This window comes from Arachis hypogaea, chromosome 2 (assembly GCF_003086295.3).
Source record: "Arachis hypogaea cultivar Tifrunner chromosome 2, arahy.Tifrunner.gnm2.J5K5, whole genome shotgun sequence".
NCBI classification, from domain to species: Eukaryota; Viridiplantae; Streptophyta; class Magnoliopsida; order Fabales; family Fabaceae; genus Arachis; species Arachis hypogaea.
Genome location: NC_092037.1, coordinates 1,006,678 through 1,034,453, shown reverse-complemented (window position 1 = coordinate 1,034,453; position 27,776 = coordinate 1,006,678). Strand labels below are relative to the sequence as shown.

Below are 27,776 nucleotides of genomic sequence, written 5' to 3'. Positions count from 1 at the left end.
CTACCATCATTACCATACATCATGAAAAAGGCTTGAGGATTCTACAATGTGATGAATTATGCTTTGTAGATTTTGGATATGTTTGATACTTTGGTTATTTAAGGATATATTTGATATTATTTGTTGTTGTTAATGTCTTTGGAGACTATGAACATGTTAATGTCTTTGTTGTTAATGTTGTTAATGTCTTTGGAGAAAAAGAACATGTTGTTGATGTCTTTGTTATTGTTAATGCTTTAGAGACAAGGAACATGATGATTGATATAATTTTTTCATTTTTTCCAATTTTTTTAAATTTGTTTAATTTCTTAAAAATCCGTGGGTATCCGTGGAGTCCCCGATCCCCGGTGGATATGGAGTCCCCGTTACCCGTGGCGGGGACGGGGCGGGGACGGGGACTGGATATGGAGGCGGGGGACGGGGGGCGGGGGCATGTCCCCACCCCCGTGGGTACCCATTGCCATCCCTAATTCGAACGTAACAATTACCATCAATGAATAAGAGACTTTCCATGCAATAAGAACAGTGGTAATTTGCTAGCACAATCAATGCTCAATCCACAATTAATTTAGGTTATTATTAGGGTGTGTTTATTTGAATTCACTTGTCCAAGCAAGTATCGAAATTATTTGAATCTAATTTTTTTGTTGGAATAATTTATTAATTAATAATAAATTTTTAAATAAAATTTAAATTCATAACGAATTAATTATTTTTCTATCAAGTCCGAATATATCACAAGAAAAAAAAAAGTCAAAGCTCAATAAAACGAATTAATTATTTTTCTATCAAGTCCGAATATATCACAAAAAAAAATCAAAGCTCAATAAACCTCGTATTCTTCTGATCGCAACCGGTCGAATTTGAACCTACGATCTTTGAGATGAGAAAGGGGAGATATGCCATATGAACTAAGGCTCATTGGCAAATCTCGTATTCTTTGTTCTAGTCCTCATGATAAGATGTACACTGGGCTTATCACAAACCTGCCACGTAACTCAAAGATCAATCAATTTTGCTGGTACCCGGCCCAGTATTAATTAATTATATTGCTTAGATTTTTTTTTTTTTACCAAAGATAGAAGACTCAAACCCGTAACCTCTTAATTAAGTATGGGGAGATTATACCATTTGAGCTATAGTTCATTGGCAATTATATTGCTTAGATTAGATGGGAAAATAATTTAATTTGCATACCCTATGATTAAGAAAATACCGTGTGTTGAATTTAGGCTATGAGCATGGGTGTTCACCAATTAAAAAAAATAATATGTTTTTTATGAAAATGATTGTGAGGAAGATCACATGCATTAAATAAATAGTGCAAACAAGCTTTTCACGAAGAACACGACACTTAATAATTAGTTGAAAGGGAAAGTAGAGAAATTGAATCAAGGACCATTACATAGTCCCTCAAATTAGTTTTATTGGAGTTTAAAACTCCTATATATTCAAATAACAACTCCTCCCTCCAATATTTAAGAATTTGGCTTCTCTAACCTAATCTCATTTCATGTTCTTTTTTTATTATTTCTATTTTTACTTTTTATTTTTATATACAACAACAACAAAGTCTTGTCCCACTAAGTGGGGTCGGCTACATAAATCAAACAACGTCATTATGCTCTGTCATGTATCATGTCTACAAAGAGACCGTTTATATGTAGATCTCGTTTGACCACCTCATGGATGGTCTTCTTAGGTCTTCTTAGATCTTCTTCTGCCTTTCGTCCTTTGTCCATCTTCCATCTCATCCACCCTCCTGACTGGATGTTCTATCGGTCTTCTTCTCACATGTCTAAACCACCTGAGACGCGATTAACCATATTTTTCACAATGGGTGCTACTCTAACTTTCTTCTTTATATCTTCATCTTTTATTTATATATATATATATATATTTCTAAATATTAATAGAAAAACATGACTAAATAATATTGTTAGCAAAAAACAAAAAAAATATATCACTGTTTATTTAAAAAAAAATTTGTGTCACAAAATTATTTTTCTAAAAAAATTAAACTTATTTAAATAAACATAAATGATGATATATATATATAATACAATTCTCACACAAGAATTTCTTTTTATTTTGGATTTAAAACATGAATTATGCACAAATTTTTTTCTTTTTTTTATATCTTATATTTAATTTTTTCTTTTAGAGACAATAAAATCAAATATTGTGACTTTTTGGCCATATAAATTCTAATATTATATTATAAAATTATTTTTCTCAAAAACTTAAGTTCTTAGGTAAACAAACATGAATAATTACATATATAACAAATTATAATAAACATATAAATTATATTGTAAAGATTTGAACCAAAATAATGTTAATATATGAAATAATATAGTTTTACATCAAACTAAACGGATTATTAATTTCAAAAATAATGAGGAACCAATTTAATAGTGTCTACTATTGCATTTAAATGTTGCTTTGTTATTCATCAATTAGATATGGTCATTAGATTGATCTTTAAATATGACAAATAATGGTTGATTTAGTGATCAATATGCTAAATTAATAACTAATTTAGTGAAAAAAAAGAAAGTCGTGTTCCTTTATTTATATAAGTAGTCTAAAAACCCTTAGGGAAAAGGATAAATTAGTCCCTGAGCTTTTAAATCGTGGACAAATCGATCCGTTAAGATCAAAAAATACTAAAACGCCTCTTACCATTCAAAATGTGTGACGGATCGATCCTTCCGTGCAAAATGATGTGCCAGACGTAACGGAGAGGGGTGACTTGTCGCTTAGTTGGCGTGTGTTGGGCCTAGGTGGCAAGACGGGACCGTTGAGGGATGTTGGTGTGCCCGTTGGGAAAAAGTCTTGGACAAATACGTCCTTATGATTGAAAACGACGTCGCTTTTCTGTTTGCCCTATTTCTTCAAATGGAACTCCTTCGCCATTACCGTTGTTCATTTCTGTGACTGGTTGAGTGTGGGGACATTGTGCAAGCTTAAATGGCCAATGACGGAGCCTCCTTCAGCTCACGACGAGTTCGACTGCCGCCAACCGTGAAATGCGTGGAAGCTTCAGAGGAGAAGGACGAGATTGCTCTGATGTGTAAATGCCGTGTGTACGCCATATTGTACAAATCGAGGACGACGACGAACCCCAATAGATTGTTCTTTGGGTGTCCATTCTTTAAGGTATGTTGGTGATTTTATTTGGTCAGTTTGATTATAGGGGAGTTGATTAAGTTCTGTTTGTTTTGGAACGATGAACATGCAGCTGAAAAATCCCAGTCACTGCAAGTTCTTCTTATGGCTGGATGACCATCTTTCAACAATAAGAGTCCTTGAAAAGTTTACTACGGAGAACGAGGTTGATGATTTGAAAGTGTATCTTGGGAAGAAGGTAGTGGAACAGAAGGTGATTGATTTGGAGAAGAAGGTGTTGTATCTAGAGAGGAAGAAGAATGTTAATCTGTATTTGGTTATTGTAGCAGTAGTTTGTGTAATGTTTGCTTATGTCATAGTCAATCTTGGCTGAGAAGTAGGTAAAAAAAACCTTGTAATGTAGTATGGGATGAGTTTCCATTTTGTTGTATGCTATTCGAACAAACAATGTTGTAAGGTAAATTATGATATGTGCAGCAAAGTCATTGCCCTAAGCAAGTGAGTGACATAATTATTTAGAGACATCATTATATATGTAAAGCATAATTTAATCTCATGAAAGAGTTGTTAATATTGACAAAAGAAGTCAAGTACATGTCAACTGCCATAGTAAGGCATAACTTAAGCCTGACAGCTATAGCTAATCACATTGTTTTCAAAAAAGAGTTGCTTAGCAAAATAAAAGTGTTTCTCAAAAAGGGGATGAGGTCATGACTAAAGTCTAAACATGTAGAATTAACTACTTGGCTTGTCTAGTCCTGGAGTGGGGATGAACTTAAACAGCCGTTGGGTTGCTTTGCCTGCTGCAGCCAAAGTCTGTGGAGATGCTCCTGATGCAGTTGGTTGTTGTAGAGAGGGGAGATGCTACTCACTCTGGACAGGTGGTACAGGCTGCGAGTGTTTATATGTCACAGTCTTCCTCCTAAATGGTTGCTTAGGCCTGAATGTACCTCGTGCCGGGCGTGATGTAGACTGGGCTGGGGGCTTGAATGGTGCTTTTGGAGGCACTGATTGTGTCTGAACCGCTGCTACTGAGGGACCAAATACTTGCTCATTCATCGATGCAGTGTTTGCATTGGAATTACCCTGCATGAAGGTCGAAACAAGTGTGAAATGCAATGCAACCAGCAAGCAACAACAATGCAATGTCACCAAGATTGTTACCTCATTAGCAACAGACTCATTAGCAGAATTTTGTTCAACATGAGGAGGATTCGTAGCAGCAGGGGGACTGTCTTCGATAATCTGAGATGAGGCATTGTGTAAAATGTATCCAGTTAGTTTAAACAGTCTCAGTAAAGCACAATATATCATAAGACATTTAAAACCTTGAATCATGAAAATATAGACAAATAGATCCCTAACTAATAATAAAATAGACACATAAATCCCTGAGTTTATTGTCGGGGGGACAATTACATCCCTGTGAAACTAAGTATTACCTCTTTCTCGGGGGCTGACTGTGACAAAGGTAGAACCACAAGTGATTGAGAGTCCTTGGCCTTTGTTTTTGGTTTTTTTGTCTTTGGCTTCCAGTTTGGGTTGGATGGGGCCCCTTTGCATGTCTTGTAGTTGTGTCTCCTCTCACCACACTTGCTACATGTGACATAGAAACTCCTCTTCAATTTGTCCCCATCAATGACAGCCTCAGCTGGGTCTTTCTGTCTGTTATGCACCTTGGGACGTCCAATTGGCCTTTTTAACACAGGTGGAGCAGGCTTAGTAAACTCAGATCTTGTCCAGTATTCCTCACTCGTTACCGGCTGGATGAAGTGCTCGTATGTCTTTCTAATGGATTCCATACATAGCCATGGATGAACATAATCATCGGGATTATCATGCCGTTTTCTGATTGCTGCTATAGCATGAATGCACGGCATCCCTTCACAGCAGGACAGCGGTTTCACAACAACAAAATGGCGTAAACATGACTAAGAGTTGAATGAACTAATATAAATTTACAGCATGGCTAACAGGTTCACAACATACTTAATATCAACACAATCACAGCATAGTTAAAATCAACACAATCACGGCATGTTAATTAGATTCACACCAAGCATGTATTAGATTCACAGCATGGTTAACATCATCTATGAGTAAAATTAAAAATCACATCAACTATGAATTCACAGCAGGCTTAAATTAAAAGAATACACAGCATGGTTATGTTGAAATTCAGGAACCCTGACTAACCTGTGAGTTGCCATTTGTTACACGAGCAGCTGTGTTTGATCAGATCCACATCAACTTTGGATCCCTTGTGAGTGACTTCAAACTGTTTGCGCTCATTATCACCAATCCAATTTGCTGTCCATTTGTTGCTTGGTTTGATAAGCCTTTGTAGCCTTTTCTCCTGCACTGGTGCCAGTTTTCCCTCATGAGTCCTCAGAAGTTTCTTGTGTTGAACCATTCGCCGCATCACGTAGCACCGTAACTCCTCGCACATTGTAAGTATGGGCTTGCTTCTGTACTTCACCACCTTTGCGTTAAACGACTCGCACATGTTGTTTGTTAGGTTGTCGACCTTGGGACCATGGCTAAAGTATGCTCTAACCCAGGTAGCAGGTTCAAATTTCATGAGATAGGCCCAAGCATCCTTGTTCACAACTTTGAGTCTTTCCATGGTTGCCTTGAACTCTGATATGGTTGTGCATCTAGCACATTCCCACACAATTTCTCTTATATGCAGATCCTTGAATCGGTTTATAAAATTTTTCCACATATGCATCACGCAGTTTCTAACATGTGCACCAGGCATTACCTCCTTCAGTGCAGGTAGCAGTCCCTAACAACAATGAAGGCATGAAGCAATGTTTACAATAATATATAATACAGTGAATGACTAAGACAACAAACACGAAATGACAAAAAAGGAACTAACCTTCTGTTGATCCGACATAAAATTCCAACCGTGGTTTCCTACATCACCAATATCCTCCTGTAAGCATGTTAGGAACCACTTCCAAGATTCTTTGTTCTCGGATCTTGCAACTGCGTATGCAACCATGTAAAACTGGTTGTTGGCATCCTGTGCAATGGCAGAAAGTAGTTGTCCCCCATGGTATGTTTTAAGAAATGCTCCATCTAGGTGGATCAATGGTCTGCAGCCACTTTTGAATCCCTGTTTGCATGCCTCAAAACAAACATATAACTTGTCAAACATAGGGGCTGCTTGAGGCTGGGGGATCAGGTCTAGCAATGCAGAAGATCCAGGCTTACTTCTATGTATCTCTAATAAGTAATCCCTCAATTTGCCATACTGTTGCCTTTCGTTACCCATCATCCTATCCCTTGCCTCCTTCACAGCTCTATACACCATCTTTGGGTGTGCAGTAAGGTCAAAGTCCTCTCTTAGAAAATCAATGGCTTCATGGGTTGTCATATGCGGGTGCGTTGCCATCCTCTTCTCCACCTTTTTACTGATCCAATGTTGATCAGCGGCGTTGCTTCCAAGATTTCTTGCACAAGTGTGCTCGTTTCTATACGTCTTGACTTGGAAGCATTGTAGTTGCCGATTGTAAGACAAGTGGGCAATCCAACCACACTCTTCATCCTTGCATCCAACCCTAACTCTTTCCCTATCATTTTTTATCCACACCAACTCCCGGCCTTCAGCAATGAAGGTGTCCTTTACCACCTCTTTGAACCTCTCAATTGTTGCAAACCTTGTTCCAAGCTCAAATCTTCCCTCTCCGAAACTATATTGGTCATTGAACTCAGGTCAATGATGTTTGTTTCCCTCATCATCAGAAGAGACAGGGTTATGCAGCTCCTCAGATTCATACTCCCATACAATATCATCACCATCAGTTTCTACATCACTCACGTAGTCTACTAGTGATGGCTTTGGTCCTCTGGCCCTATTGGGCTCCGTTGCAGGCCTAGGTATATTGGGCTCCCCTGCAGGCCTACATCCACTGGGTTGTCCACCAGGCCCACCTGCCTCGGGCTCATGGACAGGCCCTTTCTTTCTTGCAGCAGACCTTGTTCTTTGGGACACACGTCGCGCTTGCTTCCCGGTTTGATTACTTGACTGAGGGGTTCTCTTAGAGGAATGAGGCACTTGTTTCCTCTTCCCTCTGCCAGACACAGACCCACTGACAACATCTTCTCCACTATCACTGTTACTTTCATCACCGGGAGGCGGAGGTGCATACGGCTCATCCTCTGCGCTCTCGTAACTATCATGCTCCGTTGATGACTCACCCAATTCATCCACCTCGACACCAACATCATCTTCCTCTGTCTCAACGTTTTCCTTTCCACCACAGTCTACAGGTTCTGGGTCATCAATAGGATGATCAAAGAATACATAGAACTCATCAGTATCTTTGTTTGTCATCTTTGCTTGACGCATCTGGTTGATGCCTGCATCTCCCCTCAGAACATGCAGCCCTGACTCCATATCCTTGCTCTTTGGATCATACCAGTACGCCTCCTTGTATGATTGATATCCCAATCCCTTGAACAGTGTTATCAAATCACCGAAATTTACAAAATCCAGGTCCATGGGGGGAAACCTCTCAACCTTACCATCCACATAAACTAACTCACCATTCGGAGCCCGTTGAAAGTAGCCCCCGTGATGGAAAACAGGAATCACGAAAATATCTACCATCTGCATCATTGTTTGACTCAACGATTACCATTAAGCATTAGCAAATAAACAACTACCTAAGCCATAAACCACACACAACTCATCTTCCATGCCCCTCCCAACACTACATTACACCTAAACCCCAACCCACGACATGCAAAGCAGATAACGTTCGAAAGTAAATATCACATTCAGTTTCGCAGTAAAGGTACTTACCACTACCGATGACACCCGCAACTCCACCAATGAAGCTTCATTGGCGCAACCTTACACGAAGACAACGACGGGAAGAAGATCAATCGTTTTTTTGGAGGAAAAAGATCATACATATGTGTGCTAGGGCTTCTTTGGAATTGTGTATGATTGAAATGGGCTTCTTTGGAATTCTGACTACAGCCAACGTTCTAAAAGCGACGTCGTTTTCAATCATAAGGACGTATTTGTCCAAGACTTTTTCCCAACGGGCACACCAACATCCCTCAACGGTCCCGTCTTGCCACCTAGGCCCAACACACGCCAACTAAGCGACAAGTCACCCCTCTCCGTTACGTCTGGTACATCATTTTGCACGGAAGGATCGATCCGTCACACGTTTTGAATGGTAAAGGACGTTTTAGTATTTTTTGATCTTAAGGGATCGATTTGTCCACGATTTAAAAGCTCAGGGACTAATTTGTCCTTTTCCCAAACCCTTATTTATGTTTACAAAAAAATAACCCTTATTTATTAGTTGTTGAAGAAAAATAATGGAAGAAACTTTTATGTAAAATTAGGCAAATATTATAAACAAACTTACAATATTAGCTGCGTATGTATCTTAATTGATTTTATATAAAATATATTGTAATTTAATTATAAAATTGTTGAATTTAATTTATTACTTAAGCAAAAAGACTAATGTAAATAATTGAAAAATAATGATCGAGTATATCTAAACTATCTATGAACAAATTATTATATGAATAATAAAAATTAGTGGACCACTTATTTATTTATGTTATGGACAGAACATAGGCACTAATGTGGCTAACCGTTTCATACTAAACCGTTCATTTATGAGGGGAATGTGTTAGAGAATTGAAAAAATGATATCATGGCTTGGTGAATAGTATTTTTATAAGAGTGATGATCGAAAGTTAGTTAAAAAATAATTACAATATAAAAATATTATATAAAAATTTTATTTTTTTGATAAGTAAGTGATATATATTTCTTTATTATTTAGTCTCTTTATTATTTATTATTTTACTGTATGTTTGGAGTCATTAATGTTCTTTTTAAAATTAATTTCAGTTTTTTCTAAATCAAATTTTTAACATCTCTTAATCACATTATTATCCATTAAAATGCAATAATTTTTTGCAAAAAATATGAAAATTAAGTTAAAAATTTTTAACAACTTTTACTATACAACTTATATTTTACATATAAACTATTAAAAATATAAAATAAAATATAAAATATAAGCAAAAATTAAAAAATAAAATTTTAAAAATAATTATTAATTCGTCATATTAAAATCAATAAATAAGCATACATATGAATATTAAATAAAAATATTAAAATAATTAAAATCATGACCTATTAGTGCACATATGAGATAATTTGAAAAATACAATAAGACGTATAGTTTAAAATTTGATAATATTAATTATAAAAATTTATTAATTATAAACATCATAGGTATGAAATTATGAATATTATGAGTATAAATTATAGATGTTATTAATATGAAATAATGGATATTATATGTATGAATTTATAGATGTTATGAGTAAATTTATCAATTGAATAAATTAATTTAAGAATTTGATATTTTTTTTAAATTCAACTATGATCAAATTTAAAAACATATGTGTTAACTTTATAGTTACTTATGCAATAATTAAAAAATGATATGTGTATGGACGTAATATCTAATAAATATAAATTTAATTTTTAGATGTTAGTTGTATGTAATTATGGATGTTATGTATATGAATGTATGAATGTTATGTGTATGAACTTAGTTAGTACAACGATGAAGATGACATCATGGTAATTCTTCAAAAACAGAATGAGGCATTAGCTCAGAAGAGGAAATTAGCGAAGCAGAAAGAGAAGGCGCAACAATGTAGACCCAAAAATCTCAAAAAAGGTGTGTAAAATAGTTTTAAAATGATTTTTAGCTTTTAGAATATTAGGGGGTTAAGGGGCGTTAGGAAATTGAATATGGTTGAAATTGAGATGCAAGTTGTGACTAAGTTTGATGTAATACATATTTGGGGGAGTGATGTTGTGGGGTGGGAGTTTGTAGGGTCGGAAGGCATATCTGGAGTCTGTTGTTAATATGGGATAACATGCAATTTAAGATGAATAATTATTACAAAGGAGAAAGATGGTTATGTGTTGAAGGAGTGCTTTTAAAAAATGAGTTCAGCTGTGCATTTTGTTTAGTATATGATGTTCATACTAGGATGGAGAAATTGACTGTGTGGGAGAAACTGAACTTTGTAACTGGGTTATGTCAAGATTCGATATGTTATATGTGAAACTTTAATACAAAATAAAGAGAAGAAAGGTCAGGACAGGTTAATAGTGTCAGCACCAGAATTTAGGTATGGTGTGATTGGCTATCTGATTTTGGGAGGTTGTGGTCTATTCAAAGTTCACTGAAAAAATATTTTGAGAGTTGGATAGGCGGTGCTAATAGAAAAGAGGAGCGTAACAAGTGGCTCTTTCTTACCAGTTATTTGGAATGTGTGGTTAGAAAGGAATGTGCGGATCTTTAATAACAAAGAATCCGGAATAAAAGAGGTGCTTCACAGATCCTTGACCAGTTAGAGGGATTGGTGTAACTTGGATCTCTGTTATTGTTGATGGCAATGACGGAGATAATATTAGGGATTTTTCTTAGGCTTTTTTCTTTGTTTTTGACGGTTGTGTCTCTGTTTGAGATTCTATCGCTCCACTTTATTGTGTTGAGCTCTTTTGTTAAAAAAAATTAGTTTATTACCATACCTCATCAAAGTCAGTGTGGTTTTCTATATTCTCGAAAATTGGTTGACAGACAACAACCTCATCGGATGAGTCCGTCTGTTGTTCAAATTCTTCATCAGCACTTTCTACCATAAGTACTGTATTAAGATCGAATTCAAATGTCATACTATTTGCAATGATAAACCGACTTCTTGTAAAATTCTTTGGCTTATACACTATTGTGCTTGCAACGGTATTAGAGTCATTATTTTTGAATGATCATAATTGAATTAATGGAAAGTATATATTACAAAGAATCAAGTGCAATTAAATGTCTGAACAGAAATAAAGAATCAATGATTTTTTGTATTTTTATTGATTGATATTAAATGCCTTAAAGAAAACAAGGAATGAAGTGCAATTAACTAAATTAATATATATTATTGTTACTGTCCATTATTATTATTATTATTATTATTATTATTATTATTATTATTATTATTATTATTATTATTTAATGTATCTTTAAATATAAAAATTAAATTATAAAAAAAATATTAAATAGTAATTACAAGAATGGCTAATAGTTAGGGATATGATATTATACTTATTTAATAAGTGAGCTGATAAGAATATGATAAGTAAAATGATAAAAAAGTAAAATAAAAGATAAAACTATTATTAAGTGATATAAATGAAGTAAATTATGAAAAATTTTAGCTAATTATGGCCGAAAAATTTTTATTACCAAATTTTTGTCTATAATAAATAGTAATTTATATTAAAAAATAATATCTTTTTATAATAAAAAATAAAGACATTATATATAATGCATACTTCTTTAAAAAATTTAGTTATAATAATTACTCTTCACCAAAGAAATTTTTTTGAAAAGAGAGAGAAATTTACAACGGCTGAATTTGTTTTCACATAAGAAAATTGACAACTAACACGTGCCATGTTATTATTGAATAAAAGAAATTACTTTACTTTTAAGGAGTGGTTTTTTTAATATAATCGAACCAATTGATTTTTTTTTAATTTTGCAACAGAATCACTCATTAAATACAATTTAATGTTTTTTTGTTGAACTACAATATGATACGAGTAAAAAAAAAAATCATTCTGTATCTTTACGGAAAGAGAATTATAGTTAGGGTGAGTACGAATTTTAAGATAAAATTAGAACTGAACCAATTAAATTGTAATTGTTTCGGTTTGATTTGAATTTGTATTTTTTTTTTGTGTATCCAAACTAAATCAAACTGATTAAAAACAGATTAGTTTGGTTTGGGTAATTGAGTATCTGATGAAACAAAAATTCATAAAAAAATATAAAAAATAAAATTTTTATCTTAAAAATTTTGTAAGTATAATAAACATGTAATATTAATAGAAATAATATAAACATATTAAACACTAAATACACTAAAAATTAAACACATTAAAATCCAAACATATTAAACGCTAAAGATATTAAAATCTAAACATATTAAAAGATATGCATATTTTTTAAATTTTTATTTTTTATTTAATTAATATATGATCGGATCTACGGATTGGTTCTGATTTCGCACTTCCAGAACCGTTACCCAAACCAATTAGTAAAGAGAGTCATTGATTTGGGTCGGATTGGACCCGATTACCTATTAGTTCTAGAACCAATTTAATTAGTTCGATTCGGGTTCGAACGGGTAATCGGATATCTGCGATCCATACTTACCCCTAAATGTAGTCATCTTTATATAAATAACTACTTAAAAAATAACAAAAATAAAAAAAATAAAAAAAATATATATGTAATTGAAATAACACAGTATGACTGCAAATGTAATACTTCTTTGGTATTGTGTCCAATAAATTTTTGGTCAATCCATATACACGTACAAAAATCTAGGGATGCAAATTCCAAATTGAAAAACGAAGATTATATTTATAGAAATGAAGATTTATGATAATCTAATTGAACGTCTAAAATTTAATACCAAAAAAACATTCAAACACCATAATAAGAGAATTTAGTTGTGTCAACAGCAATAACGTCGATGTTGGTAGTTATTTTTAAGTTATAGGAGATAATATAATAATTTTTTTTAACAACATAAATAATAGGTCTTAAATTTGACTATTATTAGATATTAACTACTCATGTCACTAATTAAATATAAGATTAATTTACTTTTTTAATTTCATTTTTTACATTGTTCAACAATATTATTCTTTACTTATATTTTTTCTTATTTTTATCAACGGACAACGGCTCAACCACAAGTAAAATTATGTGAATAAATGACCCATTCAAAAAATTTGGTCTCAATTCACTAATGGGTTAAACTCTCGGTAATATTAAAATAAATATAGTCATGACTTGACCATTAATAATAAAAAATTATTAAAAAAATAATTAAAAACAATTTATATTTATAAGTCATTGATAATAAATAAAATTTGTTTTTTATTTAAAAATAATTTGTATTTCCGTTGATAATAATTAAAAACAATTTTTAATTCATGAAATAATTAATTTACCAACATTCGAACAATCGATAAAATTAATTTTTTAATTATTATAATTACATCCATTCATTATAATTTTTAGTAGCATAGTAACTTTATTTTTGGATAAAGCTTTTCTAACATGAGATTCGGTAAAATAATAAAGTAAAAGATTAATTATTTTTAAATAAAGATAATAAGACTCATATATAAATTATAAATTTAAGAGTGACTAACCTTTCCTTTGATCTCTTTATCAATTTTACTATTAATAAGACTAGAGAAATATTATATAAAGTTATCTTATATAATATCAATAATTAAATATTTATTATATCTAAAATTATATAATTATTTTAATAATAATTAATAAATATTAAATAAAATAATTTTAGACTACTTGAACTGATTTTTATCATCTCCCATCTTATACATTAGAAAAAGTATGAGGAACTAATTGAATTGAATACTTGTATAATGTGTACAATGGAGGTTTATGGAGTATTAGAGATATAGTCATTAGTGTTATCTTTTTTCATCAGCCGAAACTTTTAGGAAGAGTGGTATCATGACATGGTATTAGAGCGCTAAATCTTAAAGGTCAAGAATTGTACAAATAGTCCATTGTCTCCCTAACGGGATCCCATGCATTATTGTTTCGCCATATTTAAATTCTTTGCTTTTCTTCCTTATTTAAGAATGCGAACAAGGACGCCATGCATGGGCCACAGGGAGGTTTTGAATATTGAAAATATCTTAAACTCTCATAAATATATGTTTATATTTTTTCGGCCGCTATAAATAGAGCTACCAATATACCCGAGTGATTCCAAGATGTTATGAGCAAAGCTTCACATCACACACAGCTCAAGCATTTGCATCACGAAAGATATGGCGTCCAAACCTGGCATTCTCACTGATTGGCCATGGAAACCTCTTGGAAGTTTTAAGGTTTCATCACTTCTTATTATACCTATCTTATGTTTATCATATCATAGTATATATTATAAACCCCATAATAAGTCTTTGAATTCTTTTTCATCTTTGAGTTTTTTCGTTAGAGATCTTAACATACAAATTTTATGGTGTGATGGAAGATATTCTTACAAGGGCTAAATCTTTGGTTCATGAATAAAATAAACATTACCCATAGGATACCAGGGATAATAAACATCTCATGTCATAAAATCACTCATCCCAAAAACTTAAGTTGATTTTGGAGTTCACCAAGGATCGAACTCTTGATCTTTTAAATTTAGAATTCTAATACCATGTCATGAATCCACTCATTCCAAAAACGCAACTTGACAGGATAATGTAACACTAATAGTCATATTTATAACACTTCCTAAACCTTCATTGTACACATTGTACGCTTAGTCCATTGACTCCCTATATTTTCTTTTCTTATAAAGACATCTTTATATTAATAAATTAAACAGTCAAATATATTCAGTTAACGATTTATAATATCATTTTCATCGTGTGTTTTATTATCATGTAGAGATCATGCATTACAATATATTTTATTTTATAAAAAAAAAACATAATTTTTGTTTGTTTGTTTTGTGATGATATGGAAAGTGGGTGATTTTGACACCATGGATAGCACACAGCACCTACTCTTTCATAACGAAGGATGAAAATGAAAGAGACATTGGATACTTTCTAATATTTCCATATATGATGGTGAGAATGCTCCATGATCAAGCTTGGATCACTCTTTCTCGCCACAGAACCTCCATAGGCAAAACCAGAATCCTTGACAAAGGAATTGAGTTTGAACAAGTTGATCGAGAAAGCAATTGGTTAGTGCAAGTACTATTACAGATCCAATTAACTTAATGTGAAATTGATAATCGAGAGTTGTTAAACTTATTAAATTATTTAACAATTTTTTATTTTTAATTTTATATGAAATTAATTGCATATGAGCTTTTACTATATCTAATATATAAGAATGATTCTAGTATAATTATGTTAGCATAATTACGGTGATTATAATATTTTAAAAATATTATTAAAATTAAAATAATATTTTTAAAAAAATATTATTAAAAAAAATAACTAAAATATAAAATATAATATTATAAGATCAATATAATTTATTTTTTTATCAACACTTAACTATAAATGTATTTTATAGGTTAATGTTAAAAAAAAGCCCTAAATATACTAATAGAATGTGTCTATGCTGACTACAATTACTAGTATGTAAACTTTTTTCTTTTATAAAATGAGATATTAAATTAAACTAAACATCTCTATCTATAAAGATAGTTAACATTAGCTTCTTTCTAAAAATTTAGATTACTTTAATATATACAAACAAATAGAAGAAAATATTATAATTAACTTCACCAAGCCAAGGAAAAATCATTATAATTTGCCTACATAAAATTATAAGAAATAAGTTAGAAAAATGTTATATATATATACTTATTAAAAAAGGCATATTTATTTGAGCATATACTTTTATATATTTAAATGGTTACAAATAGTGGTTAAATAATTAAGAAAAATTTTCAAACTTTTATCATACTCTATTTAATATATGAGAAAACTTTTTAGTAAAAAAAATGACCATTCAATAGGAGCAATAATGTTAACTATAAAGAACTGTTCTCAATATTCTCTTTACTGCCATGATTTTCAGGTTTTCAGTTTTCCACCGTACCTTTGATCTAACCAGAGTTTTGTTATGCATTTTTTGTCGGAAAAAAAAATCCAAAAATAAAAATATATGTTAAGAAAAAAATAATTGGATTTTTTAATAAAAATCATTCTTGATATAAATGAACATGATTATTTAATAATTATTTAATTATTACAATTAAAAATTAATATCATCCAGATTAAAATAGACAAGTAATTAAACATCAAATGGTTCATTTTAAAATAAATATTTTAAAATAGAAGGAATAAGCAATTGAAAGAATTAAATATAAACGATGGATAAGCAAATGCAATATGAAAAAAAAAATTCATTGTTTCACAAGTTCTAGTTTTTTGTTTTTTTTATTTAATATTCTTTTGGCTCCTAATTATTTGTCTGAAAAATTTTATTTTTTTATAATTTAAATTTTTTTAATTAGTTTTCAACTATTTAAATAATTAATTTAAGCTGTCTTTCTCTCTTATACTTTAGCAGATTATCAATTACAGAAATTACTTAAATAATTAAAAAATAATTAAAATTTTTTAAATTATAAAAAAAACTTTATTTCTAGAAAAAAGATGAAGAGACCAAAAATGACAATTGTTTTCTCTCTCTTTTCTCTTTTAGTATATAAATATGTTTCATTAGTATATAATTTTGGTAATTGTTACGATTTGTCTAACTTACTAAAAAAATAAAAAATTAATATTTAATTTTAAAAATATAAAAAAAATAATTCTTAAATATTCAAACTTTGCCATAAAATATAATTTTTTAAACTAGCATCCACTACTTAGCTTTAAACACTTTTGATACGAGTGGTGGTCTAATTTAATTGATACCTAAGTTTGTAATATAATATGGTATGATTTTTTTTTTTTTTTTTTGCAGGGATGACCAGATATTGTTGAATGGGTTATTATTCTACATAGGTTACATGTTGGTTCCAGAAGGTTCTCACCTACCAATATGGAAAACAGATGGTGTTATTATTACAACTCTGTTGCATGCTGGACCTGTTGAGTTTCTTTATTATTGGTTGCATAGGGCACTCCATCACCATTTTCTCTATTCCAGATACCATTCTCATCACCATTCCTCCATTGTCACAGAACCCATCACTTGTATGCTCTTTCTTTTTTATTATTATTATTACTTTTGAAATTTTGCTTCTTTTGACATACTTATATTTTAATTAAATTGAAAGTAAGTCCATCAATCAATGTTTACTAAATATAACAGGCCATATCAAGTTAATTAGTGCTTAACCAAGTGAAATACTAATTAGGCAATGAATAATAGTTCAAATGGCATGTCTTCTCATACTCAATTAACAGATTGCGAGTTCGAGTCTTTTATCTTTGATAAAAAAAAGTGAAATACTAATTAAGCTTTTGCCGCTTCAATTGTATACACCTAATTAAAATTGAAAAATATTAGAAATTATTAAAATTTATTATTTTTTATTATTATTTTGTTATTAATTTATATTTTTTAGTTTAATAGTAATTCACAGTATATTTTATCTTATACTTTTAAATATTAATAGCTAATTAATAACAAAAAATAATAAATTTTGATAGTCCTATAACATTTTTTCACCCAATAATTTATTATACATCATGTACGCATATCTAAAAATAATTATAATTTAAGAAATATAGATAGGATAAGATTTTTATATTTACAAAATAGCAGGAAAAAAATTCCTATTTTGATCTTTAATTTTTCTCTTTCTCAAAAACAGATTTTTTAATTTTAAATTAATTGTCTGTTTTAGATTTTTAATTCATTAAAAAATTAATATATTTAAATAAAAAATATTTAAATAACTAAACATGTCAATTTTCAATAAATTTTGAAATATAAAAAAACCCTAAACTCATAACTAAGATAGTTATTTCACAAAAATATCTTTATTATATAAAGATAATAGTTCAGTTAAATATGTTAAACCATCTAAACGGTTGGTACTATGATTTTCACATAACAATATGATTGTGATGAATGGTTGTTGTTGCAGCTGTGATCCATCCATTTGCAGAACACATAGCATATTTTGTGTTATTTGCAATTCCACTTTACACAACAGTGATTACAAGGACAGCTTCCATTGCATCCTTCGCTGGCTATTTGGCCTACATTGACTTTATGAACAATATGGGTCATTGCAACTTTGAGTTCATTCCAACCACCCTTTTCTCCTTCTTTCCCTTCCTCAAATTTCTCATCTATACTCCCTCGTAAGTTCTCTCTTCCCTTCTTACTAATTATTTCTTATTATTATTAAGTTCATTATTATTATTTGTAGCTTTCATTCCACTATTCCATTTAGATCATTGAAAGCGATTTATATTATACTTTCTGTTTTTGAAAGAAGACAATGGTTTATTTGTATCGAACTCTTGACCTTTGGATCTAAAATTCTAATACCATGTCATGATACCACTCATCCCAAAAGCTTCAATTGATAAGAAAAAATAACACTAATAATTATATTTCTAATACTCTCTATACCTCCATTGTACACATTATACAAATATTTCATTGGCTCCTCGTACTTTTCCATAGAAAAATTAATCATAATAAACGCATTCATCTTTTATCATGATCGTGTCACCCTCACAAAACAGCAAATTATATACGGATTTTAGTCTTTACTTGTCATAAAATTATTTTTTTTAAAAGTTTAAGTTGATATAAAAAGACACATAAATAATTACATCTCTAATATATTCTCTTACGTTAAAATTTTTTACATAGATTTTATTTTCCTTTTTATTTGTCTTTTGTTGGGTTTTTTTTGTTGTGTTACTAAGGATTGAACTTTAAATTTTTAGGTAATAAAAATTTGATATCATGTTATAAAATTATTTTTTAAAATTTAAATTAATAAAAAATACATAAATAATTATATCTCTAATATTATTGATAGATTCTTTTATTACTATTTTGTTCAATGTCAAAAGATTCGTCGGTAAAATGCATGCATATTTACATGAAATAATATATTTAATTTAAAAACCAACTTGAAGTTCAAATTTAAGTTTGATAATTAAAATTAAATAATATATATCCTAAATAGTAACTAATATTAAATAAAAAAATTAAACTTTTGGTGACATTTACATTTTTTGAAGGATATATATATATATATATATATATATATATATATATATATATATATATATGAGTATTTATTTATAATAATTTTAAATAATAAGTAGTTGAGTGAAACTAATTAATACTATATATTATAACCTTTTTTGGGGGGATAAGATATGTATGAGGGACCAGTTATATAGATAGAGATGCATCCATGCAATTTAGGGATTCCATCTTGGTACGTAGCTAGTAGCCAGTGGTCATCACTAGTATTGTTTATATAATATGGACACATTAAACTGCATCAAGCCCAACATTCCAATAAATTATGTGACCAATTTGGATGACTTTTCCTCTTTTATAGGTTTCTGTTACTATCATCAAAGAGCGTTGTAACTCAATTAATGATTTTTGGTGTTGCGGATGAGTGTTATTAATTGCAGTTTCCTTTTAGGGTAAATTGAAAAAAAAAGAGAAATAAAATGAGAAAGAGATGTATTATGCTGTCAACTAATAAGAATAATGGTAAATTCTGAGTGAAAATTTTATTATTAAATAGCGAAAACTCATATACACAGTTCATAATTAAAAATAATTAAATATAAATTTCACTTTATTATATATATATATATATATATATATATATATATATATATATCAGAAATATTAAGAGACCATAATAATTTATTATTTATTATTTAATTATTAATTTAATTTTTTAAAATTATTAATTTAATAATATATTTTATTTCATATTTTTAAATATTAATAATTAATTAATAACAAAAAATAATAAATTTTGATAATCTTCTAGTATTCTTATATATATATATATATATATATATATATATATATATATATATATATATATATATATATATATATATATAATATTTTCACACATTAGGAGACTAGGAAGGAAAAGGTTAAATAAATAAATTATAGAAGATTAAAATCATATTTTATAATATTAATTTTATTTTATTTGTTTTAAAATAACTATCTTTTATTTTTTAATAAATCTAAAAATAAAAAAAACGCTTATTTTAAAATAAAAAGAGTATAAATATTAATAATATTTTCTCTAACTAAAAATTATCTAAACATATAAATATGGTACAGCCAAACTGCATACTAATATCTATAAAAATATATTATTAATAATAATTAAATAAAAATAATGTATATTATTTACCGTGAGGTGGTTGTACATCAGTGCATATCGCTAGATAATTAATAAGTAATACCACACATTTAAATTTTTTTATAAATTAAGTCTAATAAAATTTGGAATAATATTACTTTTATTATATTAGACTAATTTTATTAGATTTGATTAATAAAAAAATTTAAATGTATAGTATTATTTTTAATTATATAAGTGTTAGATATATTTTTTTATAATAATAATTATGTATAACTTTGCATGCATTATTGCATTAAATACTTATCATTCTATTGATAGTTCCATATATACTGAAACCACCTGAACTGGGAAGACATATGTGATTGAATAATTTAGATAATGTAATATATCTGATAACGATCTTTTAAATAATAATGAAAAAAGGTGCTTTTGAACTCAAATAAACATTTACACACATTAATTATACGTGCGTGTATATATATTAATAATAATGACATGTATGATGTATCCGTATTTCTTCGGTTGTCTACTCCTCCCTGGACCCGGTCAAACTTTTAAGTATACTTTGAATAAGAATTTTCTCTAACATCCATTGAATAAGCTAAGAAATTGAACTATATATAAGATAAGACAAGAGAAGGTTACAGAGGATAAGATGTCACCCCTGCTAAAAAACAAATTTAAACAAAACAAATCAATTTATTTTTTTAATCTCACTCTTAGTAAAAAATAAATTTATTTAGAATAAAAATATGTAACTAAAAATAATTTATTTAGATATAATTAAAAAAATAATTAAATAATTATCTACTATAAAAAAATTATATTATTAAAAAAATTAAAATTTATTTTAAAATTAATAAAATTTAATTAATTAATTAAAGAAATTTAATATATTAGAGATAAAAAAGGATCATTTATATTTTATTGTATATATACTATATTTTTTTAATTTATCTATTAGTCATTCTACAAGTATTTTAAGTATTCTATAATGAGTAATAATCTTTAAAAATAAAATTAAAAAAAATAAATTTACTTAGAATAAAAGTAATGTGATTAAGAATAATTTATTTAGAGATGGTTAAAAATAATAGAATAATTATGCAGAGTAAAAAAAATGATATTATTAAAGGATAAAATTTAATTTTTTTCAAAGTTGAAAACAAAGTTTATTTAAATTAAATATTAAAAAGTTCGGTATATTAAAAACAAAACGTATAATTTATACTTTATTGTATATGTATCATGCTTTTTTATATTTTTTTAAAAATTTATCTACTAGTCATTCTACAAGCAGTAAAGATCTTAAATTTATAATGTAATTTCTTTTATTAAAATTCTTTTTTATTTTATTTAATAATTTGATAATTCTTTTAAGAGTATTGTGTTATTTTTGTCCTTAATATTTTTATCCTATATAAGACAACTTTGTTAATAAATCACTAACGACATAATAACATTGAGACAGTTTTAAAATGCTGAAGATTAAAATAGAACGATTTAAACATTATGAACAACTTTAAAACTTACTCTAAATATTGGAGATAAAATGATACTTTACTCTAATATATTATGTTGTACATTTTGTGATTTTGTATTTGAGTCTCCTCACTCTCATTTTGAATCTTTTTGAGGGTTTGAGCTATGAAAAAAAACTCTGCTCTCATTAGTGAAATAATAATTAAAAGTAGGTTTAATTATTTTATTGGTCTCTATAGTTTCGTAAAATTTTTAACTAGGTTCTTATATTTTTTTCTTTTTAATTGAGTCTCTACAATAATTTTTTTTTCAATTAAGTCCCTCTTAGTAGTAATTGGCTTAATTTTATAGGGACCCAACTAAAAAAAAGAATTGGTATAGGGACCTAAATAAAAGAAAAAAAAATATAGGGACCCAATTAAAAAAAATTTTGGTGCAAGGACTCAATTAAAAAGAAAAAAAGTACAGGACCTTATTGAAAATTTCGCGAAACTATAGGGACCAAAAGAGTAATTAAACCTTAAAAATATTTCATTAATAATAATCGAAAAATTTTTCCCCTTAACCTTTGAAGTTAATTTTGGGTTTTTAGATCAAATCTAATTAAGAACCTCGTATTATTTTTAAGGTTTAATTATTTTGTTGATCCCTATAGTTTCGTGAAATGTTCAATTAGGTTTCTATATATATTTTTTTAATTGAGTCTCTATATTAAATTTTTTTTTTCAATTAAGTCCCTCTTAGTAGTAATTGACTTAATTTTATAGGGACCCAACTAAAAAAAAGAATTGGTATAGGGACCTAAATAAAAGAAAAAAAATGTAGGGACCCAATTAAAAAAAATTTGGTGCAAGGACTCAATTAAAAAAAAATATAGGGACCTAATTGAAAATTTCGCGAAACTATAAGAACCAACGGAGTAATTAAACCTATTTTTAAAGAATACTTACATTTACTTTTTAATTTTGTACATGCTCTAACTAATATAATTTGCAATATATATGGCAGGTTCCACTCATTGCACCACACACAATTCAGAACTAATTACTCACTTTTCATGCCAATTTATGATTACGTGTATGGAACAATGGACAAGAGTTCAGACAAAACATATGAAATGTCACTGAAGAGAGAAGAAGGTTCAGTAGATGTGGTGCACCTAACACACCTTACAACCCCAGAATCAATATATTATCTTAGGTTGGGGTTTTCTTCATTAGCATCCACACCACAATCTTCAAAATGGTACCTCTATTTGCTGTGGCCACTCACACTTTGGACTTCTTTCATGACTTGGTTTTATGGCAAAACATTTGTTTTGGAGAGGAACAATTTCAAAATGCTCCATTTGCAATCTTGGGTTATACCAAGATTCCATGTTCAAGTAAGATTTCTTTAGTTATATATAGTTTTGGTTTTTTATTGCGAAAAAGTTTTATATCCTTGTAAATTTGGTAAATTTTGGTTTCGGTAATGCTCAGAACAAAAAAAAGTCAAAACTTGTCTTATTTAGCATCTATTAAGTACTTATTTGGGCGCCATATTATTCTATTAAAAAAAGATTTTTTTTTCTTATTTTTTAGTGTGTTTGGCAAATTTTTAGTAGTAAAAGTAAAAGCACTAAAAAAATAAAAAAACAATTTTTTGAGAAGCTGTAATTTACATCTTTTTTCAAAAGATCTTTTTTCTTTAAAAAAAATATGTTTTTCGTGTAATAAATAAACAAAAAAGTACTTTTATATTATTATACCCAAACATAATTGATAAATAAAAAGATCTTTTTGTATGAGATATCCAAACATAAAATTACTTTTACTTTTTCATAAGATCTTTTAAAAAAAGATAACTAGAAAAAAGATCTTTTTTTAGAAGCTCACCCAAACAAGCCTTAATTACAGCAACATAAATAAAAACATAAAAAATTTATAGGAGATAACCCAAAAAAAATTTTTACAAGGACTGTTTTTTTAATTATTTTGTTTCTAATAAAGGGGGAAAGTGAACTTAAGGCTGGTAAGTATTTGGTTGAAAGGTTGAATTCGGTGAAAATTGGAAAAACATTACTCTTAAAATTTATTCAGAAATATTAACATCTATTTTTAGCTCTAGTTATCAAATAATGAAGAATATATATATATTTTTCTTTTATTTTGTCAGTATTTCTTCAAATGGCAAAGAGAAGCATTAAACAAACTGATAGAGGAAGCAATACTTGAGGCAGAGTTGAGAGGAGTTAAGGTTTTAACTCTTGGTCTTTTGAACCAGGCAAGTATATATACCTTTTATTTTTTGTGTGTATGTGTTTTATATATATATATATATATATATATATATATATATATATATATATATATATATATGCTAATTAAGATATACTATTGTCAATCTAATGAGATGGTTAAATCAAATGCTAACTAAACATATTTGTAAAAGGATCATTTTTACATGATTAACAAAAGCCTGCTTCTTTGGTATATCATCACTTCTCAACATTTTCTCAGATGACATTTGTTTCCCCTCCCCATACAGAGGTTTTAGATTTGAGTCTAATGATCAAATTAGTTCTTAAGTTGCGTTTGTTTTGAGGTAGTGAGACAGAGACTGAAAAATTGAGATTCAATATTATGTTTATTAGTTTAAAGATTGGTATTAAAATTTCTATTTCTGTTTCTAAAATTTCAGTATTTCAGTACCTCCAAAAAGTAGGGACACAGGGGACTGAAATTTTTAGAGATGGAGACTGAAACTTTAATAACATTTTATACCTAAAATACTTTCATTTCAATTAATTAATTCTAATTTTATACTTTGTGCAAATTAAATTAGAGTTTCATTTTTATTTCAAACTTTCAATTCCTGTTTCCCATTTTACACCAAACAGAATACTGAAATTTATTTTAATCCCTGTCTCTTAGTCTCTATCTCTCAGTCTCAATCTTTCCGTCTCTGTCTCTCCACCAAACGCTACCTAAAAGATATGTCATTCTTCAAATTTGTCCCTAAAAAAATTTATTAATCAAATTAGTCTTTCAAAGATTATAAATTAATCTTTTTTATCCTTCTATCACTCAATTAATAATTTTCATCAACGATTGATGATATAAAACGTTAACTGATAGCATATATGTCACCTAACATGTCTAATTGAACGCTAAACAAATATATTTATGAAAATATATCAATTTAGTCAATTTTTCTAATTATATAAACTCTAATCTTAATATAACCTAACGACACTAAATTGATAACTTTTGATAAATATATTTGTTTCAACGTCTAATTAGATAGGCTAGGTGTCATGTGTGATGTGAGTTAACATTTTATGTCATTAATCGTTTACTAAAACTATTAACTGAGTGACTGAAGGACGAAAATGATTAATTTATAATCTTTGAAGAATCAATTTGATTAATAAAATCTTTTAAGGACGAATTTAAAAAACAAGTCATCTTTTAGTGACTAATTTAACTATTGACCTGATCTTTTGAGTATTTCCTAATGTATGTGACCCAAAAAAATAAAGGTTTAATTACTCTGTTGGTCCCTATAGTTTCGCGAAATTTTCAATTAGGTCCCTATACTTTTTTTCCTTTTAATTGAGTCCTTGCACCAAATTTTTTTTTAATTGGGTCCCTACACTTTTTTTCCTTTTATTTAGGTCCTTATACCAATTCTTTTTTTTTAGTTTGGTCCTATAAAATTAAGCCAATTACTACTAAAAGGGACTTAATTGAAAAAAAATTAGTGCAGGAACCCAATTAAAAAGAAAAAAAAGTATAGGGACCTAATTGAAAATTTCACGAAACTATAGGGACCAACAGAGTAATTAAACAAAAAATAAATAAATTTAATAGTTTGTTATATACTTTGAATGTATTGGATGATGCAGGGAGATAAGCTTAATAAACTTGGTGAGGTTTACATAAAGAGCTATCCGCAGCTTAAGATAAAGATTGTTGATGGAAGTAGCTTAGTTGTGGCTATTATTCTTAATAACATTCCCAAAGAAACAACTCAAGTCCTTCTTTCTGGTAAACTTACCAAGATTTCATATGCTATTGTCAATGCTTTATGTGAAAGGGGTACCAAGGTACGTTACATTATTACTTTGATTTTTGCAATAATCTTGTTATTATAATCAATATATATTCATATTCAACATGCATTTAAAAAACAAGAAAAAACAAGTTGAATTCCTTCATTGCTATTCCATGCAATTCTTTTCAGGTTACAACAATGTACAAGGATGATTATGATAATCTTCAATCAAAGCTCTGCTCTGAGTCCAAAAAGAATTTGGTTTTCCCAGGATCCTACACTGCAGAGGTACATGAAAAAAAAATCAAGGTTTAGTTATTCCGTCGGTCTTTATAATTCGATCGAATTTTTTAGTTAAGTGCTTATACTTTTTTTTTCTTTTCAATTAGGTCCTTATATCATATAAGATTTTGTAATTAAATCCTTGTCGTGACAAAAACATTTCGTTAAATAAAATGAATATGCCTAACAATTGATTGAATATTCTATTTTGATTAATAGAATATTCAGTTGATTTCAATGTTTTTGTGAGAGCAGCGACTTAATTACAAAATCTGATACGGTATAGGGATCCAATTGAAAAGAAAAAAAAGTATAAGAATCTAATTAAAAATGCGATAAAATCATAGAAATTAGTGGAGTAATTAAAACAAAAATCAATTAATTCCATGAGAAACGAAAATTAAATTAAAATGTATTATGAAAATAATGTATCTGATTTCAAATTTAATTTCCAGATATGGTTAGTAGGAGATCAAATTAACGAGGCTGAACAGAAGAAGGCACCAAAAGGAACATTGTTCATACCTTTTACACAATTTCCTCCAAAGAAACTTCGCAAAGATTGTTTCTATCATACCACACCATCCATGCTAGCTCCCTCTTCTTTAGTTAACGTACATTCCTGTGAGGTAAGTCTTGTAATAACTTTTAAGGTTTAGCTAACATTTATTTGTTCTTATGACATAATATGCTAGTTTTTTTTTTTTTATACCAAAGATAGGAGACTCGAATCCGCAACCTTTTAATTGAGTACGGAAAGACTATGTCATTTGAGCTATTACTCATTGGCAACATAATATGCTAGATAGTTAAATCGAATCCGTTATTTGATATTCAAAAATAGTATTTTCATATTAAAAATCAACTATCGAATTAATTATCGTATATTTATATATAAATATATATGATTTAATCTATTTTCAATATATGTTTTATATTTTAATATATATTTTATATGATTAGCTAATTCATCGACTAATTTAGTTATTTTTCATTTATATTTTGACTATCAAAAATGCTCTACAAAAACAAAAAATCTATCACTGTACATATTTCTTTAATAATGAATAAAGTTATCAATCAGCCAATGTTGTATTTTTAAACTTTTATTATATTTTAAATATAAATATAAATTTATTTTGATTATATTATTTTTCAAATTTGATTATAAATATGAACCAAGTTAGAATATATTATTTATCGGTAACTAAATTTCAAAATTCAATTGCAGAATTGGCTGCCAAGAAGGGTGATGAGTGCATGGCGTATTGCAGGGATATTGCATGCTTTAGAAGAATGGAATGTTAATGAGTGTGGAGATGCTATGTTTAGCATTGAGAAAATATGGCAAGCAAGTATTCATCATGGGTTTAGGCCATTAAAAATAAATCCTCTTATTAAAGCTTAAATAATTAATAATTAGTATTTTTTATGTGACTATATTAAATATTATTTCAGTTATTAAGTTTATTTGTTTATGATATTTAAAGATATAAAATTAATATTATAAAAATTGTATTAATTATACATTACACCTAAATTATCATAAATTATCTGTGTTAGTAGTTATATCTTACAATTTATGTGATGTAATAATTTCTATGAATTAATGAGGACGTAAAGAATTAATTCTAATTGAGCATTCATTGTGTTAATCTATATATGCATGCATAGAAAATATGAAATTATTATTATAAATAAATATAAAGTACTATATTATGAACTCATTATTACAAAGTAAACTTCATAAGATGATTGGATGAATATGTATAACAATTATTTGTTAAAATTTGTTAGCATAATTCAAACAAAAATGTTACCTTTTTAATTTAATGTCCCCGTTAAACAATATTATTAGACAACATAACTTGTAAAGT

General features: G+C 28.6%; 1 protein-coding gene across 2 annotated transcripts; it reads left to right on the top strand.

Annotated features, from left to right (window-relative positions):
* Positions 1 to 13,998: 13,998 nt before the first annotated feature.
* On the top strand, positions 13,999 to 27,541 carry LOC112730784 (very-long-chain aldehyde decarbonylase CER1). 2 transcript variants are annotated; one of them, XM_072212475.1, is made up of 10 exons: positions 13,999 to 14,137; positions 14,771 to 14,994; positions 16,737 to 16,969; positions 17,869 to 18,088; positions 22,588 to 22,963; positions 23,737 to 23,848; positions 25,473 to 25,669; positions 25,807 to 25,905; positions 26,355 to 26,528; positions 27,131 to 27,541. In XM_072212475.1, exons 1-10 carry the CDS (start codon positions 14,078 to 14,080, stop codon positions 27,305 to 27,307), a joined length of 1,872 nt encoding a protein of 623 aa, XP_072068576.1. In that variant the 5' UTR covers positions 13,999 to 14,077; the 3' UTR covers positions 27,308 to 27,541. The 2 variants fall into 2 exon arrangements, with proteins under 2 accessions (XP_072068576.1, XP_025636596.1); XM_025780811.2 differs by having other exon boundaries at positions 14,000 to 14,137; positions 23,737 to 23,844; positions 25,469 to 25,669.
* Positions 27,542 to 27,776: the final 235 nt, after the last annotated feature.

Coding starts and splice junctions, on each gene's coding strand:
- LOC112730784 (XM_072212475.1), top strand. CDS start 14,078: ATGGCGTCCAAACCTGGCATTCTCACTGATTGGCCATGGAAACCTCTT. Junction 14,138..14,770: donor AACCTCTTGGAAGTTTTAAG/GTTTCATCACTT, acceptor TGATATGGAAAG/TGGGTGATTTTGACACCATG. Junction 25,670..25,806: donor TATGTGAAAGGGGTACCAAG/GTACGTTACATT, acceptor AATTCTTTTCAG/GTTACAACAATGTACAAGGA.